Source organism: Diceros bicornis, chromosome 19 (genome assembly GCF_020826845.1).
Source record: "Diceros bicornis minor isolate mBicDic1 chromosome 19, mDicBic1.mat.cur, whole genome shotgun sequence".
NCBI classification, from domain to species: Eukaryota; Metazoa; Chordata; class Mammalia; order Perissodactyla; family Rhinocerotidae; genus Diceros; species Diceros bicornis.
Window position 1 is genome coordinate 15,314,474 of NC_080758.1, and position 24,169 is coordinate 15,338,642.

Genomic DNA, 24,169 nt, shown 5'->3' on the forward strand with positions numbered 1-24,169 from the left:
CAGGGACGCCGTTACTAAGCAACCCCTCGCGTTCTCAACCGCCGCCGGAGACCCGCTTCCCCGCCCTCATTGCTAAGGAGATGGACGCCCCAACTCAGCCCTGCCGTAAACCCGCATGCTCTTGCGACATTGCCGCGCCTGCCGCTGCGTGCGCGCCCTCTGCCCCCCACTCCCCGCCCCGGCCGCCATTGCCTCGTGCCCGCGCCGGTCGGTTGGTGGCGCCTTTGTCCTGTGGCGGGCAGGTGGGCTGAGGCGGAGGCGGCAGCGGCGGGCCTGAGGCGAAGGAGCGGCCGGGAGCCCGCCGCGCTGGTAGCGGTGAGTGCCGGGAAGCGGTGGCCGTCCGCCGAGGCGCGGGGCTGACGGGCAGGCGGTTGAGGGGCCCGGGCCGGATGGGGAGGCTGAGGCGGGAGGGCCCGCTGGACGCGCGGCCGCGGCCTCGGCTCGTCTCCGGGTGCGCGCGGGGCTGCGCATGCCCGGTGCGGGGCGCGGCCTCCGCTGGCGCCCGTCCGGCCCAGGCGCGGCCAGCCGGGGCGGCCGGTGATGGGCTCGGGCGCTGCGGCCGCCTGTCTGTGCGCGCACCGCCGGGGATAGCCTTCTTGTAGGGTGGGGCTGCACACCCCGCGCCCCCTTCTCGAAACGGTGACGTCGCTCGCCCGCGGGTCCTCAGCGAGTCGCTGGCGCAGTCGGGATTCGAACCCGGGCTGAGGCGGCCCGCCTCCCGGGCGTGCGGCGCCGTGCGCGAACCGAGCGCCGTCCCCTCGCGGCCCCTTGACAGCATCCTCGAGACGTCTCCTCGTCATGTGACTCCCCCACCCGTTTATAACGCGACCCCGGGCCCGGAGAACGGGAGAAGGAGCCGTGCCCCAGGTTACTCCGGAAACTGGCGACGGAGACAGCGCCCCAACCTGCTGGCTCTCCCGTCTCCGGACCCAGGGCGCTTCCCGCGCCCAGACATCCCGCCTGGGGCGTTTTTTTAGCACGGCGTTCCCCAAATTTGAGTCTCTCGCGTTGCACCTTTACGTCCGTGTACCATCTGTACTGCCATTTACCAAATGTTAATTTTTTTTCTTTAAACTGACTCTCTTTTTTTCTTAAATATGTTTGTTTAAGGTGGAAACGTAAACCACAAACCGTATAATGGAAAGCCAGTTATTTTTCTAATACTCATAAAAAAAATAAATACCTATCAATTAAAATAAACCGCGCGTCCTCGTTCCTCCTGAAATTATTGTGCGTTCCACGCTTTGGGAAACGCTGCCCCATGAGTATGGGGTTCACTGTGGTCTTCTGGCTTTAGCTCTGTGCACAGAGGTTGCCCCGTCCCTGAGGCATAGCAGATTCCATGAAATGCCCCAGGGTCTTCGGGGATGGTAATTAAAAATATAAGCTGTGTCGTTGTAAAGTGTTCTTGTTATTGACGTGCAAGTGGTAGTCTCAGGGAACTGCAGGAACTGTCTGTCTGCTCAAGCGCACCTGGTGTGCCTCCTCGGTTTCCCTGCAGCCTTGTGGTAGCCACCCCGCAGTTTAAAAGAGATGATTCTGCCAACGCCGATGGAGCAGTTTTGGTTTTTGACAACTCTAGGTTTAATGTTTTCTGCGTGAGTCAGTCTGAGTGTCAAAACTAACTTTCGTGTGGACGTTTTCGAACCAGTAAAGCCCAAGCTTTGCATTGTGGGTATTGGAGATCACTTGGCTGTTAACATCAGTTTCTTTCTTCATTCTGGTTTCTTTGCCTTTCTTGTAGCTCGTCTGTCACCTTCCACATATTCTTTGAAAACTCTGACAGTCTTTTCACCTAAAACATGGAAGCAGTGATTTTCCTTATACAATGTACTGGAGAAACCATATTGCAAGGCCCAGTGGAAGGAATTTAGGTGCAGGTTGCTCCATGTCGCGTGCCTGTGAACACCACAGGTTTAGAGGAGGCGTTGACAGATAAACTTATAAGTTAACAGTCTGTTCTGTTGGTAGTCTATTCATAAGTTCTGTTTGTGTGTGAGGGAGCAGATTTACTTTAATTCATCGAAAGGAAACTCAGAAAAGTTAGCTCAAGCCATTCAAGAGTTTTTTCCTCAAAGCCTATGTAAAAAAAAATCCACATTCCTTGGGGTTACTTTTGAATGAGCACAATGTAGAACTTACATAAGGCAAAGGTGATTTTCTTCACATTTCTAAGCTACGGTCCTGTGTAGAGAAGAAATGAGAATTTCTTTTTACTCAAGTCACTTTCTGAACTTCAGCATATGGAACCTCATCTACCAGTGCTCAAATGCTAAGAATAAACATCTTTTGGAAAGGCGTTAGAAGTCTGATGAGAAAGAGTGCCTGATGGTTTGAAACTTCATTTTAAATAACCATTGCAAGCGTTCTGTCTCTGTGACCTGTAGATGGCACTGCGTTTGTATCGCTTGTTACTACTGTGGGAATTATTGGAATTCATTTGTGCTTTTAAGAATGAAAACCTTTGGAGGAAATCTATTTGATATTTTATTCCCTTTAGTTTACATTGTTTCTTTGTTTTTGATTCCCTACTTGAAGAATGAAACATCTCTTCCTATACTCACTATTGCTCTTAGGGATGATGATAACATACAACCGGCAGTCCACACGGGTTACAAAGCAGCTTTACAAATACCAACTCATTTGCTCCTGCTAATCATCTTGTGAGGTAGATAGACCAGTATTATTATTATATCTTGTTTGCATGTGAGGTAACAATGGCTCAGAGAGGTTAGATTTCTTGCCCAAATCACATATTTAGTGGAACATATTCAAGCTGTTATTGAAGATAAAAGATTTCATGGTCAAGCAAAAATTGGGAAATGTTGAGGTAAATTGGTGTCCTTACTCCAGAATTTCTCAGAGGCTTTAACATGCTAAACATGTGTGATGTAGATGTCCGAGACAGGAAGATATCATGATGCATTTCTGTCACTGTCCTCCCATGAACAACTTGAGGTACTAGTGTTACCCAAAACTGATCACTCTTTCTGCTGCACTCTTGTTCCTCTCTGTACCTTGTGGTTTACTAGTAATTACCATGTGTCTTTGAGACAAGAGCTTTTAAAGCTCAGGCAGCTTTTTTGTGCCAAAAGATTTGGCACAGCATACATATTTGTCTATAGACTGTTCGGCTTAGGCAGAGTTAAAGTATACTATCAAGAAGTTAAAAGGGCAGTAACCAACAAAATTACCCTCTATGTTACTCTCATTAATGAGAGGCATTAATGAAAGGATCAGGGTAAGGCCACTGTTGGAAGCAACAGCACATTAGGGAAATATGAAGTATACTGACAGCTAAATATATAATACCAGCATGCCTGCTGCTTTTTAAATGGTGGTTTTATTGCCACCAGATATGAATATTTATAGGGATGGTCATTTTCATTCTTTATCCTATCACTAAAAAAATAAGAGATAGTAGGTCAACTGGACCAAATGCTTGTGTGTTTAGAAAATAATTCCCCTCAAAGAATCAGAACTTTTCCAAACCATAAGGCTCTTTTTCTTTTATTTCATGTTCAAAACAACATTATTGTTGACCTATATAAAGACTGGTGACTTTAGGCAAGGATCAGGGCAACTTAAGTTGCATTGGAGAACAGTTATAAAGCAAAGTGTTGTACAACTTTAGCTCTGTAAAATACCTTGAGTGGTCCCCTGGTTTGGATCTGGAATGATTGAATTACTGAAGATTAGGTTGATCCTACAGCTAGTGGGCAAGTTTTGGAGAACTTTGAATTATAAGTAATTTGGATTTAAATGAGTATACTTAATTATGCAATTGGAGATTGAGATAGTAATAACATGTATTTAGGATCAGAGATGATACAAGTTTGTTTTTAATCTCTCTTCAGAAATTATTTTTGATATCCAAAAGGAAAAAAATAGGAAAAACATGATTTTCATTCAGTTTTAAAGTTTAGGATTATAAACATATAACTGAACCTTTTGCAGCCTTTGGGAAGCTTACATTAGGACAGCATCAGAGTCACTAGACCAGCTGGTTGGAAATATAGATCCTTGAGTGCAGCTCCCCACCCCCCACTCCCAACTAACTGGTCTCTGGAGGTGGGGGCTAGAGAATCTGCCTTTTCAGAAACCACCCCTGCAGTTTTTATGTACATTAAAGTTCTGAGGACCCTTTGGGGCCAGCCGGTGGCATATTTGTTAAGTTTGCACGCTCCACTTTGGAGGCCCAGGGTTTGCGGGTTCGGATCCTGGGTGTGGACATACACACTGCTCATCAAGCCATGCTGTGGCAGCATCCTACATACAAAATAGAGGAAGATGGGCACAGTTGTTAGCTCAGGGCCAATCTTCCTCATCAAAAAAAAAAAAAAGTTTTGAGGACCCTTGATTTAGGACTTTAGAAAATGAGTTTTCACTAGAAATAGAAGGTTGAAGCAAATTCTAGTACTAAACTATTCATATCCCAGATTACTAATAGGAATTGACAACTTGGGTTTATGGTTGGGTTTACATTAATGGATTCATTTTAAGCAAGACCTTAATTTAACTATAAAGTGTTTGGGGCTTTATAGCTTGAGCTGGAGGTAGTGGGAATAGTTAGAATATCTGTGGAGTTCTCAATATTTTAATTCCTTCCATTCACATCACCAGGATGCTTTCACCTTCTTGAGAACAAAGAAAGCAAACCTACCAAGATTCCATGGTCTGCTTATTAACTTTAGCTATGCTCCACTTTGCTTTTAGTGGTATGGATGTGAAATTGTCAGTGTGGCCATTTTTCTCTTTTTGCAAAGAGTTGCATTTAGATATGAAAACAAAATGCCTCAAAAGAAACAGGTAATCTAGCCCCTGCCAGCAGAACAATACTGACAGCTCTAGTTTGCAAAATTTTGAGAGAACTTTAGTTGACAGTTTGCCCTTTATTAGCCAAAGAAGTGGATAACATGCTATCAGAAAGTGGCAAGCTCAGTGGTTAATGTTTTTCCTGCTATTTTATAACTAGGTAATTCGAAAAAGAAGCTTAAATTTTCAGAATTCTTTTTAAACAATCACCTGAAATTGAGGAGAAGTGGTAGACTGCATAGTCCTCCTTGGAGAGGGGGCACTGACCTTATACTTGGATATTATTATTATTACCTTTAGCATTATGGAAACTTGGGTTGATGATTCCATTTCCTTTGGAGGTAGCCATGTGATTATACTTCCTGTACTGTTTTCAGGGATTTTTTTTTTACACATTTTAGCCGTTGTCATGACACTTTCTTTGTAACAGATTATGAGTTATTTCCCCTTGAACATAGGAGTTTAGAGAGGTTTCTAAATGGAGGACCTATGTATATGTTATGTATAAGCTAAAGGGATAAATAGATAATAGAATAGTGGTTCCCAAATACCTGCTGAGAATCACCTGAGAAACTTGTTAAAATACAGATTCCTAGGCTTCATCCTCAGATTCTAAGTTTGAGACTGAGCCTGGGAGTCTGATTTTTAACCATATTCTCAGGTGGTGCTGATATATCTTCATTAAAGAAATGTTTTGGAGAATGAAAAAAATATGTATCTATAAATAGGGAGGGGGAATGGGGAGTTATTTAATGGGTATAGAGTTTTAGTTTTGCAAGATGAAAAAGTTCTGGAGATCTGTTGCACAACAGTGTGAATATACTTTACTGAACTGTGCACTTAAAAATGGTTAAGATTATATAAATTGTATGTTACATGTTTTGTACTACAAATTTTTTTAGAAAGATATTAGGAAAAAAAGTAAGGAAGGATGGTTTGTTGTCTATTTCTTCCTGAACAGTGAATTGAACTAGTAGATTGTTGGCTATTAATTACTGACTCCTCTGGCCATCAGTTCATTTTATATCCCTTTGTTAAAGGTAAAATCATAACCTCTTAAATATTTTTCTTCCATCTGTTTCCTTCAGTATCAAACTAGTGATCCTTGAAGAGCATTTCTAAAATGGGCAATATTTTGAATGTCTTAGGTTTAAATATGCTCTGCCTCCTTTTTTGGCTAATATACATACAGTATGCCTTCATTAATTTGGCTTCACTGAAACTCTGTGGTAATTCATTTCATAGCCTCCTACAGGCCCTCTTAGGACCAATTTCTTCCTTTTCCATAGCAAAGTTTTTTTTTTTTATCTAGTCTAACTCTGGCTTGCATCTATAATTCCTCTCTCTTTTCCTCCTCTTATCCCCCCATTCCCTACACTAAACTTCCTATAGTATTTCTAACTTATTATGTCTTTCACACCATTCCTTTACTTTTACATGTGCTGGAATGACCTCTTTTCTGGTAAACTCCTACTCATCCTTCAAGACTCAGTTTAAATGTTACTTTTAGAACTTCCCTGCTTCCTCCACCTTCCGTCTGCCCCCCATTCTTCCCAGTCTCCTGTCTGTCTTATTCCTCTCCCCTGCCACACACATACACAAAGTTAGGCCTTCATTATCTCTGCCATAATCCCACTTTAGATTATATTGTGATGATCTGTGTACATGTGGCTCTCTCTTTTATTAAACAGTGAACTCCTTTAAGGCACAGACTTTAGCCTTGTTATTTCCATATGTCTAAGGCCTAGTACAGAGTGCGACACATAGTACACACAGAAGCATTTGGTGTATTGATTATAAACTGTCCTTTTCATATTTATTAATTTAGGTCTCTAAGGATCTCTACTTGTACAGTTTAGTTGAAATTTTACCATCTTGAATACACTTGTAATTTAAATTTTTTGTAGCTCAGACTTTTTTACTAGTCTAGATTAGCTCAACCCTTGTGAATCCAAATAGGTGTTTTTTTCTTTTAGCTGATATTCTTCTTTGAATCAACATAACTAACACAGAATATCCGTTTTATCAGGTTCAGAGAGTTCAAGTGACTTGACTAAATTCCCCCCCAAAGTAGGTCTAAAACTCAGATTTGCTGATCCAAGCCAAGTGCTTTTTCCTCAAAAGAAGTAAAAAGGGCAAGACATTACATGTTGATGGAGAATTTGTGTCTGAAGAGTTGAGGTGAAGAGAATGTCAGTAGCATAAGCCAGAAACACTGTAGTTTGAGGTGATAGAAATTGAAATGGTAACTAAATAGCTAGGTCCTACTCTATTGAGTGTTTGGGGCACTTAAACATTGGGGTGACTAACATAGACTGAGGCTTTTCGCGTTCCATCAGCATTTGATTGGGAGGTCCTAGCAAGAGTGTTCCAAGTGGAAACCATGTCTTTCAGCTCCCTGTTATGGAGGCAGCAGAGCATACTGTTTAAGCACTTCGGCGTCAGACAGACCTGGGTTTGAGTTCTAGCCCTGCCTCTTGATCATCTTGTGACCTCAGATAAGTCACCTAATTTCTCTAAACTTCAAATTTCCTCATTCACAAAATAGAGATCATAATAGTACTTAAGTCCAAGAGTTGTAGAAAGGATTGAATGAGATAATGCACATAATGTTCTTAGTACAGGCTCTGGGATAGAGTAAGCATTCTGTAAATATAGGTTTTCATTGTTTCCCCCATTCCTGTTCCCAGGAATAATATTTGAATACAGTTAAAGATATAATAATTATTTTAATTAGAGAATGAAGGAGATAATCAAATATGAGGGAATGCATAGTTTTCAAAGTGAGCTTAAAAGGTTGATTTAGAAACAGCAAGCAGATGGGGCCGGCCCTATGGCTTAGCAGTTAAGTGCGCGCGCTTGGCTACTGGCGGCCCGGGTTCAGAACCCCGGGCGCACCCCGACGCACTGCTTCTCCGGCCATACTGAGGCCACGTCCCACATACAGCAACTAGAAGGAGGTGCAGCTATGACATACAACTATCTACTGGGGCTTTGGGGGGAAAAAAAAGGAGAATTGGCAATAGATGTTAGCTCAGAGCCAGTCTTCCTCAGCAAAAAGAGGAGGATTAGCATGGATGTTAGCTCAGGGCTGATCTTCCTCACAAAAAAAAAAGAAAGAAAGAAACAGCAAGCAGAGCGTTCTCTTACCCCTGACTCATTACAGTGTAACTCGTTAAAATATCCCTGAGTTACAGTATACCATCAAAGTCATCTTCATAAATATGGTTTAAATGAGAAGTCCTGTCCTTTCCCCTCCCAGTTTGGAGAGTTGTATATTGATATCTGCTGTCTCATCAGTGTGGTTTCCAAGGGGCATTATCTTTATCATCATTTGTTTCCAATTAGTAATTCCTGATTGTTAGTTGATTTTCAGATAAGCCTTTTGGGGAGTTTTATTTCATTTGTAATCACTTACTGAAATTGTATAGGTTTCTGGATTCTTTCAGCAGCCAGTGGTGGGCCTGTCACTAAGTGCTGTGGTTCATACTGCACTTGTTTAGAGTAATTCTCGTTATTTTCTATTGCGATAGCCCGTGAAGTATAAAAATTGATTTTAAGGTGAAAAGAGTTGTTTTATGATGGTACAATTAAAAAATAGAGCAACGCAGTTCTTGGTACAATGAATGAAACATGCATTTTTATTTATAGCATTATCCCAGGATCATTGTGTAAACTCTGTCTGACATATTAGTTAGTCTAAAGTAAAATTGTAGATTAAGCATTGTGTCTTTCTTTGGGAGTCCTTAACCCCGTTGTTTTGTGATTTACAACAGCTCTGCCACTTCCTGCGTAACATCATGTTTTCTGGATTTTTTTTCTGGTTTTTTTCCTTTTATGCCAATCTCTTCAGTTGGTGCAATTTTTGGTCTGAAAATCCTTTCCTGAGAAGTGCTTTTAACTGTTTTCAGAAGACCAGTTGGAAATTATAGATATTCAGGCCAAGGTTAAGCACGAGGTGGTGATGGTGATATTGAATGGCATTCACATTGCTAATGTAATTAAAGTATAGAAGTACCCACCAAGCTGAGGTGGAAGAGACACTAAGAGACTGACTGACTTTTGGTCTTAAGGCATTTGACCAGGATAAGATATAACAGGAGGAGAAAGAAGAACCATTTCTTATCTTTTCTATGCAGAGGAGGCATTCCACCTCTCCTTGGAGACTCCTAAGTTGCCACTGCCCTCTTTTTCATTAAATTCTCTCCAATTTTGGTTCCCTACGTAATGTCTAGAAAGGTCCCCAAATTGTCTTTCCATCTTTTTTTCCCTTTTCCTTTACATTAACATTATTTCTCTTTCCTTGGTGTGGATTATATATCTTTGTAAGGAGTTAGGAAGAAAATCTGATTCAACTAATTAATACAAAAGCCCCCTTTACCGGTCCCAGTATTTGCATTTTCAAAGAGAAACTTGTTCAGGTGGACCTCCAAACAACAATTGATGGGTTTTCAAATTGTGTGACAAAAAATTGGGATGGGGCAAAGTTTTTTACCTTGACTCTTTAAATCTTTGCTATACTGTGATAAGCTCCCTGAAGTTGTTTGTGCTTTTGGTAGCTTCTCTCTTCTTCCTGTGTTTCTAAACTCATAGGTTTTTCAAAAGTTCTGTGTGACATATGTTAGGATTTTTTGTATATGGGGATTGGTGGTGGTGATAGTTTTGTTTTCATAACTCTCACTGAAAACCCCTCCAATACTACCCTAACATGAGCAGTCCTCTTGGATAGCAATGAGACTATCAAAAATTTCCAGGTCTCTGGGGCCTACCCCGTGGTGTAGTGGTTAAGTTCTCGGACTCCGTTTCGGCAGCCCGGGGTTCGCAGGTTCAGATCTCGGGCACGGACCTATGCCCCGCTTATCAAGCCATGCTGTGGCAGGAATCCCACATATAAAGTAGAGGAAGATGGGCACGGATGTTAGCCCAGGGCCAATCTTGCTTAGAAAAAAGAGGATTGGCAACAGATGTTAGCTCAGGGCCAGTCTTCCTCTCACACACACACAATTTCTGAATCTCACCAAGATGGATATTTGAGGAACTCTTAAATGGGGCAAATAAACAAACACTTGACATACCACACTAAAAGTTTGCTACCCCCCAAATTAAGAAAATGATCTGACAGTTCTTTTTGCAGAAGACACGTTAAGTCACACCATCCAAATATAATTGCTTTGGACTACTCAATGCAAATAGATAATAGGAGGCAAATTACAATCAAAATGGTTTGAAGATATCTTGAATTTTTAAATAACCTTTCAAATAATTGCAAAAAAATTTCAACAACTTCAAAGTAAAATATTTATCTTCTTCTAACTGGAACCAGTTTTGCCCCAAAGGTATATAATACATGACTACTTTGGTCTCCCCAGTCCTATATGTAGGCACTCACAGAACTGGATATAATTATACAATGTAAATAATCCTTTTCATATGATGAGGGAAAATTATATAGCATTAATAGAAACTTACCAATTAAAGTAGTACCATATATTCTTTACGCTGACCTAAATGTTTGCCAGGTCAAGTCAATGTTGAGATGAGTTTTCTTTATTCACATGACCATGTATTAATATATGGAATCCTGCTGGGAGATAGGGTACTTATTTAAAATAAATCTTTGCACCACCACCATCCCCAGTGTATTCCAAAGATACTTTGAAAATACTTAAATAATCAAAGACATTGCATTTCTTCCTGAATCATAGTCACCGTGTATTAGAAAGCAGTGAGCAGACTAAGTCAGTAGGCCCTTCTAACCTGAACTGATGTTCTCCACAGTTGCATATAAAAGAACTAGATAGTCCCTATAAGGACTATCATTATATAATATGTAATTCAGATGTTAGTGAACTTTAAGAGTTATAAATTGTGAAAGTGCCATGTGCTGTACCAAAGCCATGGTCAGATATTACTGGCCAAGTCCTATATAAAAAATATTTTCTGATTTTGTAAAAAGAGAGGGATTGGGCCGGCCCCGTGGAGTAGCGGTTAAGTGCACGCACTCCACTGCTGGCAGCCCGGGTTTGGAGCCTGGATGCGTACTGACACGCTGCTTGTCAGGCCATGCTGTGGCAGCATCCCACATACAGTGGAGGAAGATCGGCACGGATGTTAGCTCAGGGCCAGTCTTCCTCAGCAACAGAGGAGGATTGGCATGGATGTTAGCTCAGGGCTAATCTTCCTCACAAAAAAAAAAAAAAAGAGAGGGAAAGGTAAGAGGCAATTTAGGTAGAATATACTTCTCTAACTTTTTAAATTTATGTTACCTTTTGACTTTTGTCAAAAGCCAGTCTTCTCTTAGGCATAATAGAGAGGGACTTCTGACTTAAAATGGAATTGAAGATCATTCTCACTTGAACAGGAACTCAAAAGTTGACAACATAGCAGGGTAAAGTCTGTACCAAACCTGTTAAGCTTTTCTGTTATTACTGTGGTCTTTCACATGATAGGAGTCTGGTTGGAATTTTTAAAATACATAATTACTGTTTCAAAGCACTTAATTATGTGAGTGCTTAATACCATTTAATGTCATTAGATACACTATTAATTGCTTAATATGGAACAATGGGAACAAAACTACACTGCATCAGGAAGCAGTTTTATTTCTTCATTCAACTAATGTATGAAATTTTTAATGCATTTATTTATCTTTAAGTCATAAACATTGTCAAGTGTTATCTTTGGGCATAGATTGGTACATTTCTTTAGATACTTCATCAATTCTTACTTATACATAGTGTTTTTATTATTCACTTCAATTTTTGCAAAGCGAGTTTGTTTTGTTTTTAGCAAGCAGGTTTTAACTGCACAAATTGGCTTTTCTATAAGTGTATGTGATTGCACTGTTCTCCCTTATCTAGTTGTGTATACCAGCCTTCTCTAATGGAAACTTGTTATGAGGAGTGTTTTATTACCTAACCCTTCTATACCAAATGCCTATTCTTATTCTTAGGTACCTATCTATGAGGGTTATAGATGTTAACATATCATATACTTTGTTTAGAAAAAAAATTAATTTCTTTCCTATGTCTCATTCTGGAAGATTCTATCCAATGGAATACAACACAAGGCACAAAAGGAGGCCCTACCTCATGGAATATTGGAAGTTTTAAGACAACAGAGTCCAACTATTCTTTGTAACATAAAATGGGATTATTTGCCTTTGCTCTTTTTCTTTTTTAAACTCTCTCTCTTCTTATCTTTATCCTTCTCTCTTCCCCTCAAAAAAGAATCTTTCAGCTGGCTCTCCAAGGGTTTAGTTTCCCCCTTTTGGAGGGGGCAGGTGTTAGGTTTAGGGCTTGGCAAAGTGTTAAAGCATTGATATAATCAGTTTTACACAAATTAGGTGTTAGCTAGAAAACTGAAGGACATTCCTTACCAAGCCATGACACTATACTGCTGTAACTTAATAAAAATTGCCCAAGTGACAGTGTATCTGCTGAATGGATTTTCTTACACCATCTGCTTGTCATTGTAGTTTTTTTTGTTGTTGCTTTCATTTGAAATGTGCTGATGATCTTGTTTTTATTCCGTAGCATTGAACAGATGGGTTGATTATTCTTTTCAGATATTAATAAGGCAGCGGAAAGAAGAAATATGAATACGGCTCCATCAAGACCCAGTCCCACACGAAGGTAAAGTACCCTGAAGCAGTGAGTTACCTTGGGAGAGTTGGGCTCTGGGGAGTTAAGCCCAACTTCGCACATCAAGGGTCTTTTCTTCCCCCCAACAAATCAGAAACGCTCAAGCAAACAATTAAGAACATGAACCTTGTGTGAAGGGCCTTGCTGCTTTTTTTAAACATACATCAGGAGATGCAGAGGAAGCTTTGTGTTTTCGGTGGCAAACCCAGCAAGTTCAGCTTGCAGCATGAGTTGCAGGCGATTGGAAGAGGATAAACCTCTGTCTGTCCCCAGCTCACGTGTCAGTGGGAGCCTCCACAGCAGGAGGAGTGCCCCAGGGTCGTTGGTGTGTGCCATGCTGCACTGCAGCGGGCAGCAGAGATTCGACTCTTCATTCCAAATGGCTGCCGGTCCAGATGTTAACCCAGGTTTACGGGAAGTGCTGCTTGAGAGATTGCTGCTGTGCCTGTGCTGCAGATCCCCTGTTTGCTCGCATGCTTGGGTTACCTATTGAGGGGAAATAAAAAGGGCAAAAACACTCCACCTCTCTAAAGTCTCCCTTTTTCTTAGCTTTCTGGGAAATAAAAGACATTTCCCCAATATATTCTTCCTTCCAGTGTATACAAAAGAGATAGTCCTGATGTGTACCCTCAAGATATGCGTTAAATTGGCCTCTTCTCTCAAAGAAGAGCCTTATTAATGTTACCATTTACACCAAAGATGAGTATGTTGTATCCAAAGTGTCCGCCCCATAACAGCACACAAGTGGATGCAGTGTGTGCAGTTTTGTGTGAAACCCGGACAGATGTGATATATTTCATATCTGGTGTCTCTTCAGGGCCCAAGCAGATATTCAGTATGGATTTTGCCTTTGCCCCTAAATAAAAATGCCAATTTTCCACAGTAAACTACATACCTAAAGTACAGCTGTAAACTGCATTTCCTACAGTGAACTGAACACTGCTGAGTACAATGAATCCTAGTCTGTACTCGTAACTCCACAGATCACCTGGGGATGTACCCAACTAACTGAGCACTTACACATAACATACAGCTGTCCTGCTTTGGGACAAAAACATCTATATTTTGTTACCTACTTATTGAAAAGAATGACTGCTGTATGTTTGGTGTATATACCCCTACTTGGAGGTGAAGAGTATTTTCTAACCTACCATCAATAGATAACACACATCAACTTTGCAGAGTTCAAGCAGACCCTTGGGGGAAAATAATGCTGCTGATGTCAGTTGGATTCTTTGAGCACTCTGCCTACACAGAGGAGTTGAATCTGACACCACAACTTCAGCTACACTACAGCTGTCAGGTGGATGCCCTGGCCATCCATTGATTTCACTGCAGAAGTGAACATATATATTTGTACTCTGTCTGTTCTCCTTAACCCTGTAAGGAATGCCTGCAGCTTGCAGGTAAATGCTATATTGATTGATTTTGTGTGTATGTGTGAGTATCCTGAAGAACATAAATGAATCCTCTAGAACTTCAGCAGTTCCATATAATGTCTTCTTCCTTTATGTTGCATCTACCACGCTGCAGATGTTGGGCAGTCCCATCTGTGTTGCTCCTCGTTGCCCCAGTAGACATAGAATACAGGTGACTAAGAGTTTACATCTAATGGCCAGAAATATGGAGCTCCCGTTGGAAGCTGTGGTCACCAAATGGCTTGAAAGGAGATATAGTGTGTATCCAGTTTCCAAGGAGCTCTAATGTGTGTGCTTCTGAACAAGGTAGCTTACCAGAGGAGTGTGGAATTGGTAACTGTAGAGACACTGACTCCACTAGTAAAATCCTCCCCCGTCTCTGTTGTCCTCAAGATGCTTATGATCTCTGGGTAATGTCTGTGTTTCCTTAGGCAAAAAAAAGAGACAGGGCACATTGCAGAATAAAAAGTAGTTCCTGTTTGTGCTATGGATTGAGAAGAATATTTTATGTCATCCCATTAATGATACTTAACCAAATGCTTTTAACATTTCCAATTGATTGTAGGTGTTCAACAAACATTGGCAATGTAGGGGAAATAACTGACTCCCTTGGTTGGAATCCAATGTAGGCATTGCCAGGCATTAAATTAAAAAGATTAATTTCATCCCAACCTAAAATGCAACTCCATAATTTCATCTGTAATAAAAGAAATAGCTTTATGCTTTTTTTTTTAATAGCCTCCCCAAAGAAAAGCATTCAAACAACATTGGCGGGGGCCTTTTAAAATGTTCTCCTTACCAGATATATAAATATAAATATATAAAGTCACTTTTATATATCTTTTAAAATATCACCTTCTTCAGAAGTAAATTCTAAAATGAGGTTGTTGGGGATATGGATGGGGCAGTGGCTTCCTGATTTATTTACAATCAGTATGAGGGACAGCTAGGCTAATTCAAATTCCGTTAAGAATCAGTCTTCCCCTTGGTGATATGTCCCTAACTGGGTTCCTCAGCATGTTATTTACTTGATGAAGTTTCATACAGTCATGCTTAATAAGGTTCAGGGAAGAGGGATGTTCACATTTAATAAAATCTGTTCTGAGCCCCATCTAAAACCTAGGCAAAGAGTCTTAGTTTTTTACCTTTAAAAATAAAAATTTAAGAACCTTAAAGCCAGATAAATTGAACATTGTGTTCAAAAGAGAACACTAACATTTAGATCATTGCCATGATCATGCATTCTCTCTTAAGATATACCAGTAGGGCAGAAATAAAATGCAATAAGTAAGCAAGATGGGTGAGTGGTTAGCCTGGAAGGGACTAATTATTTCTCTGAGAGTGAACACTGAATATCACTCTCTTTGGGTGCATACTTCCAGTCAAAGCCTTGAGGTAATTCCAGATGTACCAGTATTTTGACAACAACCAAACTGCCTGCATTTGGCAACCCTAATCATTTCATTTGCCCAAGCCATAGGGAGTGCATTGTTCACAGGAAAAAACCAGTGTACCTATAGCAAATTTTTCCCTTAAGTTGTACCTCTGTGTCTTCAGTGTTACTACTTTTAATAAGAAAATTGTTTTTAAGCATGCTGGCAAGACCTTTGTAACACCTTGTTTTGCTGGACTTTAACCTTGAGTATCAAAACACCTAGGTATCTTTGGGAATTTTCACAGGATTATCACCTCTTCAAATGTCTCTGTAAGTGACGGTTCTGCTGGCATTGCTCTCTGTTCAGTAATATGCCTCCCTAATGACTCCAGCTGTCAGTGTGTAATTCTGACAATATTGGCCCAGCCAAGCAAAGAACTCTGCATCAGGGATCCCTGCTATAGATCACATTTCAGCCTGAATTCTCATCATTTGACCTTTGGACCACTTCGTTGGACTCCTTTGAGTACACTGCGTAGTTACCATGCAAGTCGTCTAGCATTGGCGCTGCACGTTAGTCCTTACCTTCTTCAAAGACTGGACCATTATTCTGGTTGTATATCAGATGTTCTCAGTTCCTATCTTCAGCTCAATACCTTGGCAGCTCAGGTCCTGGAGCATAACCCTATACAGACGTGGCCTGCAAGTGAGACTCTGTATTTCCTGATCCTTGCTGCATGACCTAAAGAAGAGCAAATAGAATTGCCTTGTCTGCATCAAAAGCTCTGCAGAGAATTTTCCCCATGTATTTGTGAAGGATGTTAGGCCTGGTGCCTCTTCGGTGAAAGTCATCAGGGATTGGTTCATCAGAAATAACCTAGCTATAGACAAGTTTCTTAACGTGGCCAGAGATGATTTCTACATATCCACAGTGTTAATTCCTTTGATAACTGCTTGTTCCTTGGATATGAGACAGCCCTAGCTCTAGGTGGGCCTCACAATTAAGGATTCCAGGCTGTGATTACCTCTGCACTAAAACTTAAAGAAGAGCCGTCAGTTCTCAGCAAGTGCCACCTCCACCAACAGAAAAGCTGTATTTGTGCTTGAGAAAATCATCAGCGTGCTTCCTAGGGAGAAGCATGGGCACTTAGAAAATTTGGATCTGTGAGGTCTGATATCTCATTGCACCCCATATCCTACCTGCACCTAATGGCAAAATTCTGCACAAGTCTGTTGTCTCCATTTCTGGCAGTAGCATGGAGCCGTCGTGGTGGGGAATCAACATCACACAGCAGCCAGCCATTTAGATAATGATATTTGTGGACAGTGTCTGTGACAGAACAGAAGTACGAAGAACTGATGAAGGACTTTTTTCAGGAGCAAAAAAAGGCTGGCCCTCCCAAGGAAAATACTCCAGTGATCAGAAAGGAGATGCTGATGAAGAAAAGGACAGAGACCTTCCTCCCTGACTTTCTGTACAGCCAAGGCTAAAGAACACCATCCTGAGCTTGAGGTTTCAGTCTCTAGCTGAAGAGAAGCTCAAAGTTCATCAGTCTTCCAAGATAATCTATCAGTTCTTACTCTGTAGGCTCTCAAATGCCTAGTGCTCTGCAAACCCCTTTAGTCCCCAGGAAGAGAAGCAGTTCTACCAGAAGCACGTCACTTGCCATCTGAGCCATGGTTTTTCCCTTCACCCATCCCTCCCTTACCTCTCAAATGTTTCCAAATGATATGACTGTGTTTCTCTTGAGGCAAGGAGCATTTGGCTTTTTCTTCCCCCTGCTGAATAGATGAGGAATTTGCAACAGAATTTTAGTAGTGTTTGTCACCTGCCTTCAGTTTGTGGACTCCACTGCTGAAATTTATTTAACCATTGTTTAGTTTCTTTTTAGCCTCTGGTGACCTGGTACCTGAGGGTACAATGGCATTTGGTCTCCAGTAGAACACCTCTGGTGCCATGGGATGATATTGTGAACCTAATTATGCTACAGAAGCTTGCTTCTAACCCACTTCTCTGAGGTCAAGCATCTCGTTCAGCAGGCTTCGTCCTTGCGGCACTCTGAATCCTCACACTGCACCACTCTTTAGTTAGCTGGTTCTTTTGAGAAGCATGTTGGGGCCAGCAGCAGGAGCCGTTTTGTTCTGGGGAGTTCTTTGTTTGGGTCCTAAAGTCACCCTAAAGGGCTTTTTGTTTTGTTTTTGTCTCCAGAAGACCAGCAGTCTGCCATACTGCTAGTCTTTTGGAGAAAGGAAAAAAGCTTTTGCCTTTTCGTTTTAAAGAATTATCACCTTCTCTGTCCCTACTTCCACCACTCTTTTGGTTCTTTTCCCCTTTGTGATATCCTCTTCTACATTTTTACCCAGAAGGCAATTGAGGGCAAATTAGTAGTTTTATTGCACGTGGAGTTAAGATTCATTGAGAGAAGGGGAGTGCTTGCCTTCTCAAACTGGAAGCATGAACCCAGACTTTGGGAATTTAGGGTTATAGTCAACCTTCAGAGATGGATCTAACAGGTAAGTAAGGTATTTCAGAGGATTCAAAAGAATGGGAACCACATATGGCATTTATAATCATCCTAAGCCTGTGAATAACATGCTGTGATATGATGTTTTTATCCACGTCCCCACCCCCATTTCCACCAGCCCAAGGCTTTATGTGTGGTCTGTGGTCTGTCAGGTTCATGATCTCTCTCAGCTCTGATTGCCAAGAACACTTGAAATCTTATTCCACCTCTAATGACTATTTCTAACTGCTCCCCAAGGCAGGTTTATCTGCCAATCATTAATCCAAAAGTACTTTCATTTGTCCCTTCCCGTGGGCTCCTGAGTGTTTGCCCACATTATACACTATATCAGATGTTACACATGTTAGGAGGATTATTTGACATAGTAAGAAAAGCTGAAGTAAGAATCTTTGTTAGTCTGCTCTTTGTTCTAATAGAAAAGTGTTCAGCTGTCCTCATTTAAATTCCCTGGTCTCCCATTTGTTTGCTCCCACAAATCAGGAGTACTTGCTAGCCTAAAATACATGACAAGGACTTCTCATAGAAGCAAAATGGACATTTAAATTGTTTTTGCTGTGCCCATGTGGATGAAGTGAAATTGAGGTTTTCTACCAAGCTGAGGGCATCATGATGAATGCCTAATATGTGTAATCATGGTAAATGACAAAAATATAAACAAAACATGGTGCTTGCTCTTGACAGGCTTACAGTTTAGTTGAATAATTCAATTTATTACTGAACTCTGAACTGAACTCTGCTGTGTCCTAGGAATACAAAGCCTTCAAGAGAGCTTCCTGTTTGGTAGGGAAGCCATGTAAACAGACAATTACAGAAGAGTGTGATAAGTGCAGTAATAAGAATATGTACGGGAGCAAGATTCATCCAGCATATTTATGGAGCATCTGCATGCCAGACATAAACCTACATAGTGGGTTCATAGTGGAGAGTCAAACTGACAGTCCTTGTCTTCGTGGGCTTGCAGTCGAGTAGGGCAGACAGACGTTAAACAAGTAGATAGATATTTGGTGTCAGATCGTGATAAATGACATAAGTAAAAACAAAGTGCTATGAGAGAATGTGGCCAAGATTTAGAGGTAGAAGATAAACTTTTAAACTAACAGAATCAGGGAGTAAGGGATACTTACTGCCTGAGACCTGGAAAATGAGTATGGATCTGTTCCTGCTGCTCAAGTAGAGGCATCAAGAAAAACCTTGGCTAGTTACAGCTGAAAGGCCAGTATGGCAAGAGAGCAGTGAACTAGGGAGAGGGTGAGATGAAGTTGGAGAAGACAGGAGCCAAGAGTTTGCAGGATCTTACTGGTCTTAGGAGAGATTTTGGAGTGGATTCTGAATACTGTGGGAAACCAGTGAAAGCTTTTACAGATTTAAAAGATCACTCTAGAGTAATCTGGAGAAAGATTAGAAAAGAGGCAAGAGCAGAAATGGGGAGACTACTTTAGAAGGCTCTAATGGGAGAGATGACTGTGGGTTGGCCTTCAGTGATCTCAAAGGGAAGTAAAGCAACATGGGCAGAATAGATATCAATTTCAGGGAAAGAATGAGCAGAATTTGGAAATGTGATTGGAAGAGTGGATGGAGCTCTAAGGAAAGGATGACATCCAGTTTCCTGGCTTGAGCAACTGAGTAGATGGATGTGCCATTTATTGAGATGGAAAGGACTGGAGGAGGAGCATATTTGTTGGGGAAGATCAAAAGTTCAGGGCAGGTTTTATGGAGGAGGTAATTCATAAAGTGGGTCATAACAAGAAGACGTTGTAAAATGGTAACTACTGGATCAAGATGAGTAATAGAAATAGTAAGTGCTCTAAGACTTGAGCAGGAGGAGAGATCAGCAGTTACTAGGGAGACGAGAGAAGATTTGGAAGACATGGGATGTGAACTTGCCTGTGAGGATTGAGTGATACTTAGATTAGTGCATGAAAAATATTCCAAGTTGAAAAATCATATGAACAGAAGTATTGAGACAGATAAGTCATGTGAGTTAAGTTATAAGAACAGCTTAAGTAAAATTGAAGAGGTTGAATCAGGAAATGAAGGAGAAATAGTAGTTGGAAAGGGGCTAGATTTGTTAGGGAGGGGTGCCCAGAAGTGTGATAGTCAAGCTGTGATGGGTAACAGGTGAAAATTTTGATGGTTAATCTGGTATTTCTGTGTTGACTGAATTGAAATCTGAAAGATTGGTTTTTGTTTTGTGTTTTTTGGAAACTTGTTGGTGCCAGCATAGAAATAAGGATTTGGATTGAATCTGTGAATCCAGTGGGAATAAAAAGGAAAAACGAACAGGATTCAAATGACTCCGTGGAATAGCGAAGGAAGAATCAAAGTTAACTTTCAAGAACTTAAACCTTGATAACTGGAAAGATGGTTTTTGGCAGAAGTGAAAAAGTCGAGAATGGGACTGAGTGGGTTGAATAAGAAGTTTAATTTTAGATATGTTGAGGTTGAGTTTCCAGCAGAGGGGAATGTCTCATGAAGAATATTGAATCAGGGCAGGCGAAACATATCTGTGACTTCAAACACTTGAAAAAAAAAACACTTTGGCGAGAAGGAGCCTGTGATAAACCTCAGATTGTGAGAGACCACTACTCAGTAACTAATTTGAGAAGACAGAGAAACAGAGCGTTCTTATACTTCACTGTATCATATTATACTTTTTCTATTTTCCCTTAATTTGATTATCCTGCTAGGTATTTTAAGTGAAATTTTCTGTACTTTAAGGACAACTGCTTTGATCACTGTTACTTTGTATGAGAGTGTGCCTTTTGCTCTTTTTTTCTTCATGAGTCTTGCCACTTATTATGTCCTCCCAATTTTTTCCCCCTTGTAAAATCTCTTTAAGTCTGGTAAGAGAGAACAGATTCTAAGAGACACTTTCACTTTGAAAACGTACTGAGATTGTGATGATAGTTTGGCATGCAAAAGGAATACGGAATGACTCCCTGAAGCCTGGTAAATACTGTGACCGAAGTCAGACAGAACCTTTGGCTTTGGGTCATACATTCTTCCTTTGATGTCCTAATCTTTTGAGATTCTAGAACCTACTAGTCTTTATTTGCTGACCAGATGGATAACTGTCCTTAAAATTTTAGTCATGTTCTCACTGTTTGGCTGCCGTGTTTTAGAGAAAAACGCTTGAGGAGGGTGGGGGCTTCCTCCAATAAAGGGTTGGCTACCTTCATATTCTTTGTCTTAGCATCTTCCTGCTACCTCCCACAGAGATCCATATGGCTTTGGAGACGGTCGAGATACAAGACGTGATCGATCCCCAATTCGAGGAAGTCCAAGGAGAGAGCCCAGGGATGGCAGAAATGGCCGGGATGCCCGGGATAGCAGAGACATGCGAGACCCCCGAGACCTGCGGGACCATAGAGATAGCAGAGACATTCGGGATCACAGAGACAGCAGAAGTATGCGTGATGCTCGGGACATGAGAGATCTTAGAGACTTTCGTGATCTAAGAGACTCGAGGGATTTTCGAGATCACCGGGACCCCATGTACGACAGATACAGAGAGATGAGAGACTCCCGAGATCCCATGTACAGGTACATATACAGCCATTCTCCTTGGTTTTTTTGTAACAGTTCTTTTTATGTGTCTTCTGTTGAACTAGTCGAAAGCTCTGCAAGGGAAGTGACTTTATCAGCCTTATATTTCCAATGTCTATCAAGTGGTAGATGTGCTGCTCAATAAGTATTTGCTAAATGTGTGAATGTTTGATGAATTATGCTTAGTGGATGAATCTGGGTATCTCCCTGTGGCCTATGAAAAGCAACATTGTGCAAATGGAAAAAAGATGGAGTACAAATTGTTTTGGCAGTGCAAAGGCACAGGGAAGACACACAAATGGCCGACAAATACGTGAAAAGATGCTCAACGTCATTAGTCGTCACGGAAATGCAAATCAAAACCACAATGAGATACCACTTCACACCCACTAGGATGGATGTAATAAATTATTTTAAAAAGCCGACAACAACAACAGAAATTAACAAGAGTTGATGAGGTATGGAGAAATTGGAACATTCATGCATTGCTAGTGGGAATGTAAAATAGCGTGGCTGCTGTGGAAAACAGTTTGGCAGTTCCTCAAAAAGTTAAATATAGTAAGATTACTAAGACCCATCAATTCCACTCCTGAGTGTATACCCAAAAGAATTGAAAAGAAGGACTCAAACAGATACTTGTATGTGAATGTGCATAGCAGCATTATTCACAATAGCCAAAAGGTAGACACAACCCAAATGTCCATCAGTAGAGGAATGGATAAGAAGGTGTGATATATCCATACAGTAGAATATTATTCAGCTATGAAAAGGAAGGTAATTCTAACACCTGCTACAACATGGATGAACCTTGAAAACATTATGCTAAGTGAAATAGGCCAGATAAACACAAAAGATAGATATGGTATGTTTCCACCTATATGAACTATCTAGAAAAGGCAAATTCATAAAGACAGAAAGTAGATTAGAGGTTACGGGGTTTGGGTATGAAGGGTTACTGCTTAATAAGTACAGAGTTTCTGTTCAGCATGCTCTGATCAATGTGATGAAAAATTACTGTGTGTATATATATATAATTTTTCTAACTATAATTTTTAAACACAGGGAAAGGGGACGGGAGAGTCATGGAATGGTTCCTCAAAACTAATATCAATCATTGCTGCCAGTTATTTTGCATTTACTTTATGCCAAAGACTATGCTGAGAGCTTTCTGTATGTCATTCCAGTCGTTTTGCAAGGCAGGTTAACTCAGTCACAGCCTCAGAGCTGAAAAGCAGTGAGTCTCAGAGACAAACCTCGTTTGTCTAATCCCGAAGTCCTATGCCTTACTGTGCTTACTTCCACACAGGGGACTGGGTCTTGAAGAATTGTCTATATCTGATTTTTGCAGGACAGGAGAGCTTTAACTTTGTGCAATTTCTTTAACTTTTTAGGAGAGAAGGTTCTTATGACCGATACCTGCGAATGGATGACTATTGCAGGAGAAAGGATGACTCTTACTATGACCGTTATAGAGATAGCTTTGATGGCCGAGGCCCTCCAGGCCCAGAAAGTCAGTCTCGTGCAAAAGGTAAAGTAGCAGAAGCAGCTTATTCCTAATACTGGTAGAACACTTTACAAAAGAAAGAAGGAACCAGTAACCAACTAAAAAGGGGCTAATGAGTTGGCTCAGCAATTCACAAAAAGAAGAAATACAAATAGCCTTTAATGTGTAGAGCATATTCAGCTTGAAAATAATTTCTAAAATGCAAATTAGTATCATCATCTGGGTAGTCATCCAACAAGAAGAAATGTGAAATTCCACCAATAAGAAATGAACAAAAGATTGGAGCTGAAGAGGTTAAGTGCTTGCTTTTTGCTCGTTGACCAAATAACTGCAACTATCTGCATTATCTATGCAGCATGTGGGGTTTTTTGTTTTATTTATAATTTCTAATAGCATCTCTTTTTTAGGTAAAGATATGTTCTTTAAAAGCCTGGTTTTTCTCAATATGTCTTTAAAGATTTTTAAGTTCTTTCCTACCTGGTCAAGTTGAGTTAAGAACCTGATTTTTAATTCACAATAAAACTTTACTACCTTATTTTTTTTTTTCCCCAAAAAAAACTAGTACCTGTCAATAAGGTCTTAAATAGTTGTCCCCAAAATGCAAATTAGAATAATAATGAAATATCATCTTTTACCTATCAGGTTGACAGGAATTTTTTAAAATGTCAGTACCCAGTGTTAACTAAGATGTGGAGAAACAGCATGAGGTGATCCACCCTGTGGAGGGATAAATTAGTAACAGACTTTCTAGAGGGCAGTTGGGCGATATGTCTCAGATGAAGCATTCAAATGACCATGCCCTTTAATTCAACCATTCCATTTCAATGAATTTATAATAGTAAAAAATATTAATGCTGGTTATTTTTAGGAGGTAGTCTAGAGGATTAATTCAGAGTGTGTGTGTTATGATCTTTGCCTACAAGTAGTTTAGAATTCAAAATACGGCTTCTGACTTACTTATATAGAAAGACACAGTCTATATTTCCGTTTTCCCTGGTGGTATCTTGCAGAGCGTTTGAAACGTGAGGAACGGCGTAGAGAAGAGCTTTATCGTCAATATTTTGAGGAAATCCAGAGACGCTTTGATGCCGAGAGGCCTGTTGATTGTTCTGTGATTGTGGTCAACAAGCAGACTAAGTAAGAACCCTTTGGATATTTCTCCTGAGTAAGGAGAAGGGTCAGAAGAGAAATTCAGCCTCCCTCTTGGCAGCCATACCCACTGAACTTGGGCTGAGTATTCTGGCATTGCTATGCTGTGTTAGCCAGAGTTCTTTCAGTTGTAGGTGACAGAAAACCTGTTGCAAACTGGCTTAGGCCCCAAAGAGAAATTTTTAGTTTGCTTG

At 40.7% G+C, this 24,169-nt stretch overlaps 1 protein-coding gene across 2 annotated transcripts in view; it reads left to right on the plus strand.

Moving 5' to 3' along the window:
* The first annotated feature begins 205 nt into the window (after positions 1-205).
* NCOA5 (nuclear receptor coactivator 5) overlaps positions 206-24,169 on the plus strand; it is a 29,931-nt gene continuing 5,967 nt past the window's right edge. Inside the window, exons 1-5 of one of the 2 annotated variants that reach the window (XM_058562579.1) lie at positions 206-315; positions 12,383-12,449; positions 20,993-21,319; positions 22,714-22,850; positions 23,837-23,963. In XM_058562579.1, coding sequence (XP_058418562.1) covers positions 12,412-12,449; positions 20,993-21,319; positions 22,714-22,850; positions 23,837-23,963 — 629 coding nt within the window. In that variant the 5' untranslated portion in view covers positions 206-315; positions 12,383-12,411. The remainder of the gene's footprint in view (positions 316-12,382; positions 12,450-20,992; positions 21,320-22,713; positions 22,851-23,836; positions 23,964-24,169) is intronic. The other variant, XM_058562580.1, reaches the window with a different exon arrangement.